The following is a 15,182-nucleotide window of genomic DNA, read 5'->3' as shown; positions in this document are numbered from 1 at the left end:
TTCTGCCTCCCACACTGCCATTCCATTTATCCCTTCTTCTATCACTGTTTTCCTTCTGTTTCTTCCTTTTATACACCCTCCTTTTTTATCTTCCCCACTTCTCACTTCATTAATCCCTTTATCCCTCTCCCTCCCATGTTCTTTCATGTTCATTCCTCCTTGCTTCTCACCCTCCCTCACTATCTATCACAATCTCTCTTCTCCATCCTTTTCATCCATCATTGCCCAACATCTTTGTTTTACTTTTCCTATTTTTCTCAATTCTGTTTCTCTTCTTGTTTTAGATTCTCACTGCGCTCTCTCTCTCTCTCTCTCTCTCTCTCTCTCTCTCTCTCTTTCTAACTTTCTACCTCCTTCCTTTTTTCATTACCACTTTCATCTCTGTCTCTTTCTCTAGCATTGTCTCTCCCCTTCTTCACTTTCCATATCTCTATGTTTTCTCCCATTATTTCTTATTCTTTCTTCTTCCCTCCTCTCCTGCCACCCCTGTCTCTCTTTATTTATAATATTCCCTCTCTGATACACTCTCTCCATGTGTATCTACATCTAGATGTACCTTGCATTGTTGTCAATATTTTCTCTCCTCTTTTTGTCTATACTTTCAATGTCTCTGTCCCTGCTGTACATTGCCTCTCCCCTATTCTTCTGTCTCATCCATCCCTCCCATTCTTTCATACCCTCACTCTTTTTGTCCTATTTCTCTCTCCCAACTTTCATTCCTTCATCTTCTATCATCTGTTTTCCTCTTTCTCCTCCACTTTTCTCTTGTTCTCTTTTACTATCTTCATCTGTTTCCTCTTCCATTTCTTCCACCCTTCTCTCTCCTCTTTTCTCAACTCTGGTTCATTTATCCCTCCCCTGAGAGAAAGAGACAGAAAGACAGAGACAAACAGAGAGAAAGAGAGAGAGAGAGGGAAGATACAAAGTGAAGGAGAATGAGGCGTAAGTAGAATGGGGAGAAGATGAAGGATACAGGGTGAGAACTAAAGGGAGATGGGGAGAGAAAGGGGTAGAGATAGAAGAGATTAAAAGAGTATGAGAGCAAGATAGGGAAGAAAGACTTATAAAGGAGAGGGAGAGACAATTGGAGAGGGGAATCAGTGAATTGTCCCAAATATATTGATCTGTCTATCTACTTATCTCTCTCCATATATATATATATATATATATATATATATATATATATATATATATAATAAATGTATATATATACATATATATGTATATATATGCATAAAGAGATGGAAAAATGTTTAGAAGAGAAAGGGAGAAAAAGAGCAGGAGTGTCTCAATCTCCCTTTGTCTCTTACCCTATATCTCACTCTTATTATGCCTTTTTCTTGGATTCCCATCTCTGTGCTTCCTTCTTTTCTGTATTTATCCCCAGTCTCTCTTTCACTACCTACATCATCCTCTCCCTAACACTCTCTCTGCCTTTTATCCTTTGTTCTTCCTCTCTAACCCTTTCACACACTACCACTTTCTCTCCTCAGTTTTCTCTCCTCTTTACCCCTTTTCAATTTTCTCTCCTCTGTGTATCTCTCTGTGTCTCTCTATCTCTCTGTCTCTGATATTGTTTCCCTCTCCATGTCTTCTTTTCCTGCTTTTTCTCTTCTTCTTCTTCCCTTCCTCTCTCCATCATTCTCCTACTCTGCTTCTATACGCTCCTTCTTTTTACCTCCTATTTGCCCTTTCTTCTACCTCTTGTTTCACTCTTCTTGTCTATTTTCCCCTCTATTCCCTCCACTCCCTTCCTGTCTCCCTCTCCCCCTCTTTCTCTCTTTCCATTTTTCACTGTTTCATTCTCTCATATTTTATTTTTCTTTGTCATTGTATCCTCCCTCTCTCCCCATCTTCCTTCCACTTCTCTATGTTTATCACTCTATCTCTCCTTCCCTTTCTCTGTTCCTCTTTCTTTCTACTTCTCTTTTTCTCATTCTTTGTATCTCTCCATTTTTACTCCCTTTTACCAACTTACTCCATCACCATCTGTTTCATTCTTCCTCATTCCTCTTTTTCCTTTCTTTCTCTTTCCATATTTCCTTTACTCTGTCTTCCCTCTTTCCCTGTCTGATTACTTTCTCTCTTATCCACGCTTCCTCTTTCTTTTTCTTCTCTCTTCTCTCCCTTTTCCTACCTCATTTTGTTCCTCAAGGCACAAAGAGTTATACACAGGGTACATAAATAAAGAGTTGAAGTAGACAGAGGGTGGGATAAATAGGGAGAAACAAGAAAATGAGGGGAATTCGAAAGTGATCCTGGGTGAACAAAAGAGTTGAATAAAAAGATAGAGCAAAAGAGAGGGAGACAATGAAGAGAGATAAAGGGGAAAAGATATCTAGGGAGAGAGAGGGAGAGTTAGAGCAATAGAGATAGAAAGACAAGGCAGAGTGAAAGAGACCGACACATAGAGAAAGACAAAGAGAGGTAGAAAGGAAGGGAGGAGAAAGAGAAGAGAGAAGGCAAAAGGAAAAGAAAGGAGAGGAGAAAGGGAGAGAGAGGAGGATGAAGGAAGAAAAGATAGGAGAAAGAAGAAAATTGAGCAGAGAGAGGTAGAGATAAAAAAGAAAGAGGAAAGAGAAGTGAGAAAAAGGACTGGGAAGAGCAAGGTGGAGACAGGGAGAGGGAAGGGAGAGACATGAGTAGGAGAGACAAGAGAGAATGAGAGAGAGGAGAAAGGATGCAAGAATGGGGGAAGTGAGAGGGATGGAGAGAGAGAGAGGGGGAAATGAGAGATGATGAGGTAACAAAGGATTGGAATGTGGTGACTTAAGAAAGGGCTCAGGGTTTGTACCTTCAATACTCTAGCCAAGAATACAGAGCTAGGAGGGACATTTGAAGAGCTCTGTTTCCTTTCTTTGGGCTCCCTTGTCCTAGGTATCACACATTCCTGCCACATCACTGGTTAACTTGAAGACAGCAATTCTGGTAAGTATATGCCCTAGCCTTCTTTGTCATATATATTATTTAATGTAGTTAAATATACATATAAAATTTAACAATGACTGTTATATATACAGTCCCATTGCCAGAAGTACCTTCAGGATGCAATGGTACCATTTCCATTGTCCATCTTTCCCAAACTAAATGTTGTCCTTATGGAATGTTATGCTCTTCTGCTGTATCCACAACCACAATTCTACTTCATATGTCTCTAGAATTGATCCTCAAAGAGACCTTCCTAGTGGTATTTAATCAGTCCTTGATGTGAGACTGACTTTTTTCATTTAATTTAATATCTTCAAGGTTCATTAATTATGCCACCTATTGGAGAATTTATCATCCTCTCAGTATTTTAAATAGTGAAAGTACTCTACCTTTAGAAAACTCAGTGCCTAATTTACCATGTAGTTATAGTTTGTGTATGGCCTATCACTGAAAAGTCCTCAGGTGTTAAATCCATGGCCTCATATGCTGATGTGATGTAAGTTTTGGAGTGCTTTTAAGGAGCTGGGTCATAGCTAGAGAAAGGAGATACCAGAAGCTGGGCCTATAAAAATGTAAAGTACCTAATCCTTTTCTTTGTCCCTGATTCCTGTCCATTATAAGGAAGAATCTCCCTGTCATTCTTGCCTTCTACAATGATGTTCTACCTCCCTCACCACATACCTAGAAAAATAAAGGCAAAAAATATAGATTAACATCTCTGAAATATATCAATGAACTAAATAATTCCCAATATCTTCTTGTTTGGGGCACTTAGGTCACAAAAATGAAAACCTAAACAACACATATTATTTGATTTAAAATATATAGATATAGATGATATAGAAAGATATAGATTAGATATATAGATATAGATAGAGATGATAGAGATAGTGATAGTTGTAGATATAGTTATATAGTTATAGAGATATGAATAGAGATAGATATATAGATATATAAATATAGAAGAAAAAATACTCAATAAAAATTCAAACTGAACATTGAATTTTGCATTTGTACCTTTTCTCTGGGCTTGCAAAATTCAGTGTGATCAATTCTTTCTTCTGGTATCTGGTAGAGGCAGTACTCTGTATTTCTATCTCTTTATCTTTGCTTGTCTATTTTGTAGAACAATGTCTCTGTATTTCTGAATCTCTGTCTCTGCCTGAGTATTTAGTGTAAATTGCTCATTTAACTAGTAAGAAAATGTTACACAAATTCCTACTCCTTCATTCCAGATCCCCTTCCATTTACAGAATGTGATGATGTAAGATTCCAAGTGGTAGGTAGGTGTACTTTCACTTATTTCCTCTGCTCTCCCTCACACATAGTCCATTATATTGGAATCTTGTGACCTTCCTTAACTGCCTTATACTTCTTATCCACCTAACTAGACAAAGCTCCTAGAATTTTATTCTTTGGGGATTTAATCAGAAATACTGGTAGGGAATTAAAAAGTCCCCTTTTCATCTGTTATGAGTTCAGTACAATGTTAGTTTTCTGATAGTAGAAGGAGGAATAATATTATGTATTGATCATTCTGGGCTACCTAGAGAATATGTATTTGCCCTGATGTATTTAGTAAGGCATTAATTCAAAGAAAACAAACAAAAGCAAACAAAGAAAGTGCTTTCTTAGAATACATATTGTTTTCAAGGCAAGCTTGGAAAACTTAGCAATAGCTAGTCTCAAAACAATTTCTTTTTAAAAGAAGGGCAGTTCCATGGTAGACACCTTGTCTAATTTAACCCAAAATACCAGGAAACAACTGAATAGGAATATCTAAACAAAGACAATGATGTTGTTTTTATGTTCTCTGCTAGGGTTGCTCGGGACACTGGAAGTGATTTTAAGGATCAACCTTCAAAATCCCTTATCCTGTGGACCAATTCATGATACTTTTTCTAGAACTTGCAGGCATCCTAGGTGTTCTCTGCAAGCAAAATTTGATTACTTCTCTTTTCTTATCTTTCATTCACCTGAACCCATATTTGCCATTCTTTTGCTTTTCAGATTAGTATGTGCAATTTAACCTGTCAATCAAGCTAGGTCTCAGGCATATGATTCATCTGCTTTCCAGTAAAACTCTATTTCAAACAAAAACACACATACGCACGTACACATGCATACACAGACACACACAAACACAAACAAACACACACTCACAAATGCCATAATTTTAACCTAAAACAAAAACAAAAAGAAAAACTATGAGTTTTTCTTAGTAAATCTTAGAATTTAAATGTATTGTGATTTGTATTTTTTCAATATATTTCATGACAGGTCTAGAAAAATAAATAAAAATTATACTGTAATATATACATAATATTCTCTCTTCGTTGAAGTTTGTTTCCTCATAAATATTTTTGTAGTTCCTAAATTGTAAATTTTTTATCTAATTAGCTGTGTGGTGAGTACTCTGGAGGATAGGTTGACTTTAAGGTAATATATAGTAAGTAATATATAATAAATCATAAAATTTATTATCTGTTAACCTTTGATTATTGTGAATTTCTCAGCAAATATTGTCACAGGGCCCTTTTATGTTTTTGTCTCAGACCAAACTCATAACAGTTTATCTTTTTTAAGATAATTTTATTTTCTTGGAATTTTTATGTATTTATATTACAAATGTTATCCCCTTTCCCATAGCCCCTCCCCCTGCTTCTATGAGGATGATCCCATTCCCACACACTCACTCCAACCTCAACACCCTGTCATTACTCTACATTGAGAAAACAAGCCTTCACAGGACCAAAGGCTTTTTCTCCCATTGATACTGGACAATAGCATCCTCTGCTATATATGCAGCTGGATTCATGGGTCCCTCTGTTTTACTCACTGGTTGGTAGTTTAGTCCCTGGGAGCTCTAGTGGGGCTTGGTTGGTTGATTTCATTATTCTTCCTATGGTGTTGTAAACCCCTTCAGCTCCTTCAGTCTTTCCTCTTTCTCCTCCATTAGGGTCCCCTTATTCAGTCCTATTGTTAACTGCAAACATCTCATCTGTATCAGTAGGGCACTGGGAGAGCCTCTCAGGAGATACACATATCTGGCTCCTGTTAACAAGCACTTCTTGGCATCAGCAGTAGTGACTCGGTTTGGTGGTTGCATATGGGATGGATCCAAGCAGTTTCTGGATGACCTTTTATTCACTCCCTGTTCCATGCTTTGTCCCTGTATTTCCTCCTGCAAGTATTTTGTTCTCCCTTGTAGAAGGAATGAAGCATCTAAATTTTGTTCTTCCTTCTTCCTCTGCTTCATATGATCTGTAAATTTTTTCTTAGGAATTCCAAGATATTTTGGCTAACATCCACTTATCAGTGAGTGCAGACTATGTGTGTTCTTTTGTGACTGGATTACCACACTCAGAATGATATTTTCTAGTTCTTTTCATTTGCCTAAAAATTTCATTTAGTCATTGTTTTTAATAACTGAGTAGTACATTCCATTGTGTAGATGTACCATATTTTCCATATCCATTCCTCTGTTGAAGGACATCTGGTTTCTTTCTATCTTCTGACTATTATAAATAAGGCTCCTATTAACAAAATAGAACATGTGTCCTTGTAATAAGTTGTTACATCTTTTGGGTGTATGGCCAGGAGTGGTATAGCTGTGTCCTCAGGTAATACTACATCCAATTATTTGAGGAGCTGCCAGACTGATTTCCAGAGTGGTTGTACCAGCTTACAATCGAACAACAATAAAACAGTGTTCCTATTTCTTCAAATCCTATCTTGCATCTACTGTCACCTGAGTTTTTGAACTTAGCCAGTCTAACTGGTGTGAGGTGGAATCTCAAGGTTATTTTTATTTGCATTTCCCTGATGACTAAGGATGTTGAACATTTCTTTAGGTGCTTCTTAGCCATTTGTTATTCCTAAATTGAGAATTCTTTGTTTAGCCATGTGGAGCATTTTTAATAGGATTATTTGAATATCTGGAGTCTAACTTCTTCTGGTCTTTGTATATATTAGATATTAGCCCTCTATCGGATATAGGATTGGTAAAGACCTTTTCCCAATCTGTTTGTTGCCATTTTTCCTATTGACAGTATCCGTTGCCTTACAGAATCTTAGCAATTTTATGAGGTCCTATCTGTCAATTCTTTATCTTAGAACATAAGCCATTGGTATTCTGTTCAGGAAACATTCCTCTGTGCCTATCTGTTTGAGGCTGTCCCCCACTTTCTCTTCTATTAGTTTCGGTGTATCTGGTTTTATAAGGAGGTCTTTGATCCACTTGAGCTTTGTACAAAGAGATAAGAATGGGTTATTTCCAATCTTCTACATGCTTACCTTTAGTTCAGCCAGCATGATTTGTTGAAAATATTGTCTTTTTACCATTGGATAGATAGTTTTAGCTCCTTTGTCATAAAACATATGACCATAGGTGTGTGGGTTCATTTCTGTCAGCAGGTTTTAGGTTTGAGAGCTCTGGGACAGGCCCTGGTCTGGGTGCATAAGGAGACCGAAAAGGTCCTGTTCTAAGTCACCCTGTGGCTCCAGTGACCTGTGTTCTACCAGAGTGTCTCTCCTCGGGCAGTCAATGGGGTGAAAGTGGAGTCACTCCTGTAGACTTTGAAGGGAGACTGCTCCTTGCAGACCAGCTCTCTGTGGGCAGGTTTTGTATTCAAGGGCTATGGGAAAGCCCCAGCTCTGGGCACAGATGGCTAAGGAAGGGTATAACAGTATATCTTAATAAGAAAGGGCTACTTTTTTAAAATAAATGACTACCATTTTGGTACTGCTAATCTAAAAGACACTGCTAAAGATTGAAAGGGGGCACCTTCATTTCTTTCCCTGCATTTATTTTTCAGTTTCTACATATTTGATGCCAGCATGGCATTGTTCAACAAGTCTGCCAATCACCAAATAAGAGGTTTCGCCTTGGCCACCATTGCATGGATAATGTGCAGCGCATCTATGGGCCTTCCAGAATGGCGAATTTGGTATTTGGAAGAACCCAAGGTTTCCTCCCCAAGCGTGGCTTTTATAGGTATTTGGAGAGCCTGTATTTGCAACCACATTGACAACTCCATCCGCCAGAGAGTTTGCCATCACTACAGCTATCGTAATGCCCTTGTTCCTTTGGATATCCGGTTAGCTCAACATCTGCTCCTGATTGCAAACATTATTGGTCTGGTTGGGACAATTCGTGCTGTCTTTGCTCTACAGAAGTTATACATGGAGAAGCTGCAGAAGAATGACGACAACAATCCCTTTGTTCTTTCAGCTGTCCTCAATGCTGTTGCTAGCACCTTTATTTTTCTTGCTATTATGTGTAATTACTTCTCTGTGCCAAACAAGGAAGTGGTATGTTTCCTGCCTTCTTTCCAAATGCCGCTTTTTCCATATGCTCAAAGAGTGGGAAGTGCCATGGGAGTGGCAAGTGTATCTGCCATACTGTTTTTGTTAAGTGCTATAATTTTTATTTCTTACTGTCCTTCAATGGAAAATGAAAATCTTCCCCTTGTTTGAAAATAAATTTACAGCATGCATAATCCTGAAAATCCAATATTCTTGGTCATAACTTTGGGGGTGCAGACAGGGATCTAATGGGAGTTTAAACTATTGACCTAGAATTTCCAAGGCCAACAAGCCCTGCCCTTGGTAGCCTATGACAGAATATGAAAATATGACATTTAACATTCTTTCCTACTTGGTTTATTACTTTGGTTCAATTGTTTGCTTTATTTTTTTGCTTTTCATTTTTTGTTTATTTGGGGATTTTTTAGTTGTGTTTTGTATTTTAATCATTCCAACTACTAATTTGTGTTATAAAATCTAAACATGTTTGGATACAATTAATGAAATGTGTTTGGTCAAGGTTAACCAGTAAACATAGTCATATTAGTCAGGGTTCTCTAAAGGAACAGAATTTATAGAATCAATATCCCACACACAACTCTCTCTCTCTCTTTCTCTCTCTCTCTCTCTCTCTCTCTCTCTCTCTCTCTCTCACACACACACACACACACACACACACACACACAAACACATAATTTATTACAATGACATTGCAGGGTATAATGCAGCTAATCCAATAATGCTTGGCTACACAAAGAAAGTTCAAAAATCCAATAGTTACTCAGTCCAGAAATTTTGATATTTGAGTTGCTCTTTAGTATATGCTGCAATCCTGAAGGAGAAGGCTCTAATGTCAATGAAATAATGGACTTGTTAGGAAGGTGTGGGCAAGCAGACAAAGAGGAATAACTTCCTTCTTTCATATTCCTAATACAGGATTCAAACAGGAAGCTTGTCCTAGATTAGATCTTGGTTAAAGCTGTTTAGTCTAGAATAAATTTTTGCCTTTTTGCAGGTTAAAAATCTCATAAAACATGTGTCTTAGTATCTCAAAAATCTGGATTTAAATTAGATATTCATATTTCAATTTAAGTAAAATTCCTTCACATGCATGCCCTCAGTTTTTGTGCTTAGGTTCTAGATGTAGTTAAGTTGATAATGTAGAATAACCATTAAAATAGTATATATGTATATGAGTGTTCAAATTCATCAACTTTGTATATTCTCTGAAATCAATATTAAATTCAAAAGCAGTCATATTTTCATGCCATGATAATAGTAATTCTTTATTCTATGAACTTTTAAAAAATACATTAATGTTGAAACACTGGTGTTAATAATCTCCCCAATATAATATAAAGGTCAACTATTTTGGAGCTTTGCAACTATTTGGTAGTTTCATCTACCTTCAGCACTTTAAACCTATTTTTTGCTGAATGTTTTAAATTCCAGGCATCACACCCTTTTATCTCAAACTGCAAATGAAGATTTCCTTGTCTGACTATAGTATTTCTTTTAAAGTCTGAGAATTTTTCATGTAAGTTAAAGTTTTGGAAATGTTACTACCCAACAAATTATTCTTAAATTTGTATGCAATTTGCTCAGTCTTCCTCTTAGGTTTATGAATCACAATACTTGTAAACACAAAAATATAAACACAAGCACACACACACACACACACACACATTTCTGTAGTATCCCCTTCTGCCTCTTACACTACACATGCCATTTAATAATTCAGTCAATTTCCTGTCAGTTAACTAACTCTCATTGAGTTCTTTAGAAAAAGTTCTTCCTGGGTGGTGCCAAGAACAATATACTGAGTGCTATTATATAGGTGTCTTACAGTACCTTCCTCTAATTGATACAAGGTTTGATACAATTATTGGTAGATTCTTGAGAAGAAGTTTTAATTTCACTTAAGCCTAATGTTTTCTCCAACAAAGAGTTGCATCTCCATATGGTCCCTGTTTGTATCAATGGTAGATTAGCATTCCACAAAGTCATATTTCAATGTTTTTCTAATTAGCTTAAAAGATTTTACAGAGTTTGAACTTACCTACAATGTCTATTTGTTCCACATTCTCATACATACAAAGAAGGTGGGGTAACTGCTTCATCCTTTCCCTGTATTTTCAATAATTAATAAAATATTAAATTATGGTCTGGGTTTTACTTTTGAATATTGAAGCAGTTCTTGACGTTTCATGAATGATTTTTCCTCTACATTTTATTTATGGAAATGATCAAGGTCATAAGGTGTATTTACAAGGTCTTAAGGTGAGAACAGTGATTATCCCATTGTGTTTCATTCCAAGCCCTTAAAAAATGAACAAAAAGATGCTAAGGAGGTTACCCACTGGATAAGGGCAGTTGTTTCTCTTGCTTAGGACATTGGGTTTGATTCCTAGCAAGCATATGGCAACTCACATACAGTCTAACTATAGTCCCAGACACCATCTTTGGTCCTGAATAGGCACCAGGCATATTTTTGGTACACGATATAGAGAGAGGTAAAATATTTGCACATATCAAATAAAATTAAACCTAAAATAAAATAGAAAAATAAATTCATTCCCAATATAGATTATGATAATAGAATTGGTAGTGATCAATTTATGGTCAGATATAATTCATATGTACAATGTCTCCTGTCCCAATTCTAGTCTTTAATTAGCTGGTAATACATCCCTAATATGTATATACAACTCAAACTTACAGACTTAAAAGGCCTGGGCAAAAAGCAGGGGAAAGTTTGGGCTAGCCAGTCACAGAGGTCTGGTTTTTTAAAAAAAATAAATAATTGAAACAGAACAAATCCAAGACGTCTGAGAACATCACAAGACATATGTCTTAGAATTAGGTTTCCTAGCCAAGGATCAGCAACCTACAGAGTAGTTTGAAAGGAAGCTTTTTAAAGAAGACTTTACTAAATTTAAAAACAAATCAAAGAAGTTGGGGCTTCTTCTGAGAGCAAACCATAATGGTGCCAAGGAGGGAGGAACCAAGATCCCGGTTACACAGAGGATGAATGCAACTGATGGAAGTGTGGATGGCAAAATATATAAAGACTTCCCAGGGACCACAGTTTCAGTATAAGCCCATTCAGATTCTCCCAAACTTGGCATAATCCATGGGCCCAATCCTGTCATATGGTAATTAATGCTCTCATGGTGTGCAGAAGTGCAGCACTACATTGGCTACCCTGGCCAGAATTGTGCAGAAGGATAAAAGACCTCCCCCTGCAAACAATGAGATGGTGGCATGGTTAGGCACAGAACAGTGTTTGAGCTAAAACAAAACAGGCACAGGAGATGTAAACAGGCAGATCTCTAAATTCTAGACCAGCTGGGTCTAAAAAATAAAACCAGGGAGAGACCCTCTGCTTATAGATACAGTCACTCGTAGACAAGAGTCTCAAATTCAAAATGACACATTTTTTCTCTAAAGATACTATATAGGTTTTGCATAATTATAATTGGAATTAGGAAGGTCCATCGTAATTTAGAAAATAAATATGCATCAATCTTAAATTTATATAAAGAGAAAGGGAAATATGGGTATATTATCCACATAAAATATTTTTATAATTGCAATTTGAAAGATAATTCTTTTCTGTTGCCAAAAATCATTTTGCCCCAGGAAAGATATACTCTACTGGGAAATGTAGAGATGCAGAGTTGGGTTTGGGTAGTGTTGTCTTTGTTCTTGAGAGTTAGTGGAATAGAGTTTCAAGATACTCTGAGCAGCCAATCTGTCTCTTGGAATACTTTTGGGGTTCTCATGGGAAAATTAATGGCAGCTCATGAGAGCTAACTTAAAATAAGGTATCAAGCTGATCTAAGCATGGATTTTGTAAATGTGGGATCCCACTGGGGAACTGATCACTGCCCCCCCTGGTGCATGGCACAGGACCCAAGTCAAAAACTCTGCATAGACACTTGATGACCTGGGAATTTGCTCATACTAAATGAAAGGTAATTTAAATAAAGTTGAATACAGAAAGGGGTACTAATTAAGAAATAAAAAGCTAAGACAAATAAGTCTACATACATAATAATCTCCAATGGAGAAAAATAAAAATAGATATAAACATTTTCAAAAGTATACACACACACACACACACACACACACACACTGATCTGAATACTTGGGAAACAAAGGCAGAGACAGAAAGGTTCCTTGGAAGTTAGAGGCATGACTAATCTACATGTCAAATCCAAGTCAGCCTGGATTATACATAGAAACCCTGTCTCATTAAATAATAATCAAAGTTTTAAATTGCTTTAAATTATCAAAATTAAGATGGTAATAAGTTCAATGGTGAACATTCTCTTTGAGAGAGATAAAAATATAGTAGACCTAGTAAAAAGTGGGCTGGTAAATTGGATCAGTCTACACTTTTTCTATGTTTTATTTGTTATTTTTCTATTACATTTCACATGTTATTCCCCTTCCCAATTACTCCTCGACAAACCTCCTGTTCTCTCAACCCTTCCCCCTGCCTCTATGAAGATAGTCCCCTACCTACACACCTACTCCTGACTCAGCACCCTAGCATTCCTCTATGGGCATTGAACCTCCACAGAAACAAGGGGCCCCCTTCCCATTGATGCCAGATAAGGAAATCCTCCACTACATATGCAGCTGGAGCCATGGGTCCCTCCATTTGTACTATTTGTTTGGTAGTTTAGACCCTGGGAGCTCTGGGCGGGGGTGTCTGGTTAGTTCATATCATTCTTCCTATGGGATTGCAAACCACTTCAACTCCTTCAGTCCTTCTCCTAGATCCTCAATTCGGGTCTCTGTGCTCAGTCCAATGGTTGGCTGCAAGCCTCCAAGTCTGTGTTGGTAAGGGTCTGACAGAGTCTCTCAGGGGGTAGCTGTACCTGGCTCCTGTCAGCAAGGGCTTTTTGGCATCAACAATAGTGTTTGGGTTTGGTGTCTGTTGATGGGGAGGATCTCTAGGTGGGACAGTCTCTGGATGGCTTTTCCTTCAGTCTCTATTCTTTGTCCCTGCATTTCCTTTTGACTGGAAGAATTCTGGATTGGTATTTTTGAGGTGGGTAGGTGTCTCGATCCCTCATCCAGGATCTGGGCCTGCCCACTGGATATGGATGCAGGTTCTCTACTCTCCTCTGTTGAGTATTTCAGCTAGTGTCCTCTCTTTTTGGGTCCCAGGAACCTCTTAGGTCCCTGGCATCTGGAACTTTCTAGTGGCTACATTCAGTACCCTCACCACCTCCTGCACTGCTACACACCTCCTTTGAAAATCCTGTCCATCTGTATTTTTCCCCATCTCCTCCCTATCTGAACTGCCTAATCCCCACTTTTCCATCCCCCTCCCCCTCCCTCCCAGCTCCCTTTCCTTTTCCTTCCAGGAGATTAATTTCTTTCCCTTTCTGACTAGGACTGGAGCATCCACAATTTGGTGTGATCTTCTTCTTGGGTTTCATATGGTTGGTGAGTTGTATCACAGGTGTATCTGAACTTTAGGGCTAGTGTCCACTTATCGATGAGTACATGCCATGTGTGTTCTTTTGTAATTGGATTACCTCAATCAGCATGATATTTTCAACTTAATGAATTAAAACTGCTGGACCAAAGGCATGCTATATCCTGAGAGAAGAACTAAGGTTGTGTTCACAGGAAAGAACAAATGGTTCTTGACTCTTTCCAAAGTAATAGGGATCAGATTTAACTGAGTGAGACACACAGTAGTTCTTGGGTACATACAAAAAGAGAAATATCAACAAGATCAATGTGATAGCTCATGGATATGCTGATCCCTATACATAAGGATAGCCTTTGGCACTGGCCGAGACTTAATTGTTTCTGGGCAGAACTTCAGCTATATATAGCCAATGCATATTGATGACTATAGATTCCTCAATATTCATCATGCTATCCTTTCCTATGGCATGAATGAAGATTATAATTTGGTTTAAGATCAGACTATCTTCTAAAGAAAGGCATTTGCCTTTTACCTGCTCAAACAAAGAACAGAAAATCTTCTTTACTTGTGCACTGCACATTCTATAGAAATGACTTTATAGAATCATATATTACTTGTAAGGTTTGTATGTGGCAGAATGAAAGGCCAAGGAATCAGACCTGACAAGATCCACCCTTGAGGATGATAGGATGCCTGATCCTGCCTTAACTGATGCTGTCAGAGACTTGCTTCAAGGACAACTTCAGGAAGGGCTGCTAATCTTATATAACCTCAGTTTGTACAGGTTTTCAGACTGTTTCAGTCAGGATGTCAGTTAAGACTTGGACTTACTCAGCACAGGGATATTATACAACAAACGATTCAAGCTAGTTTTCTTTTGTCTTAACCATTTTTTCTAATTTCCTTCTGGTCAACCAAATAGGAATCCTTCACCCCAACTCAGCACTAAGTAATTATCAGAAGTCCAACATCGCAGTCCATTAAGGTGGGGTGGATGATTTTGATCATTTTATGAGTTATAGATATTTTGTCATTTTAGGGAATTATTTACAAATATAGTGTTGGAAAGAAAGAAGTTAAATAGTGAGCATAGACTCAGAGAACTCTCTCCTTTCTTCTCCTTTCTTCTTTCTTAGAGAAAGGTAAATGGAGTTGGAAAGAAAAAGAAGGTATAGAAATAGTATAGTAAATTAGACAAATAGGGGTAGATTATGGAATCTACTCTTAAACTAAAATATATCTTTGGGCCATAATCTTACATTAATAGAGATCTTTGTATTTTGATGCAAATTTGAGGATATCAAACTCATGGTCTTATTAAATAGTAATCTGGATTATCACAAAAACTTACATACTGAGTTGAGATAATACATAGCTAGAGATGCGCAACATTTGCTTGTTCAGATATACTGCAAATAGATGGTCTTCAAAACCTTAGAGCCTACAGAGTATGGCATTTAAAATTACTTCATTATTATATGATGTTTTGAAT

The 15,182-nt window shown here is 37.4% G+C and overlaps 1 protein-coding gene across 1 annotated transcript; it reads left to right on the top strand.

Annotated features, from left to right (window-relative positions):
- Nucleotides 1-2,778: 2,778 nt before the first annotated feature.
- On the top strand, nt 2,779-8,453 carry Cldn34c4 (claudin 34C4). The gene is made up of 2 exons (NM_001408916.1): nt 2,779-2,928; nt 7,746-8,453. The coding sequence occupies exon 2, from the start codon at nt 7,768-7,770 to the stop codon at nt 8,404-8,406; it is 639 nt and encodes a 212-aa protein (NP_001395845.1). The 5' UTR covers nt 2,779-2,928; nt 7,746-7,767; the 3' UTR covers nt 8,407-8,453.
- Nucleotides 8,454-15,182: the final 6,729 nt, after the last annotated feature.

This window comes from Rattus norvegicus, chromosome X, assembly GCF_021556685.1.
Source record: "Rattus norvegicus strain SHRSP/BbbUtx chromosome X, alternate assembly SHRSP_T2T, whole genome shotgun sequence".
NCBI lineage: Eukaryota > Metazoa > Chordata > Mammalia > Rodentia > Muridae > Rattus > Rattus norvegicus.
The sequence above is the reverse complement of the archived record's forward strand: the minus strand, read 5'-3'. Positions and strand labels throughout refer to the sequence as shown.

Excerpts from the sequence above, each read along its gene's own strand:
- Cldn34c4 (NM_001408916.1), top strand. The coding sequence starts at position 7,768 with ATGGCATTGTTCAACAAGTCTGCCAATCACCAAATAAGAGGTTTCGCC.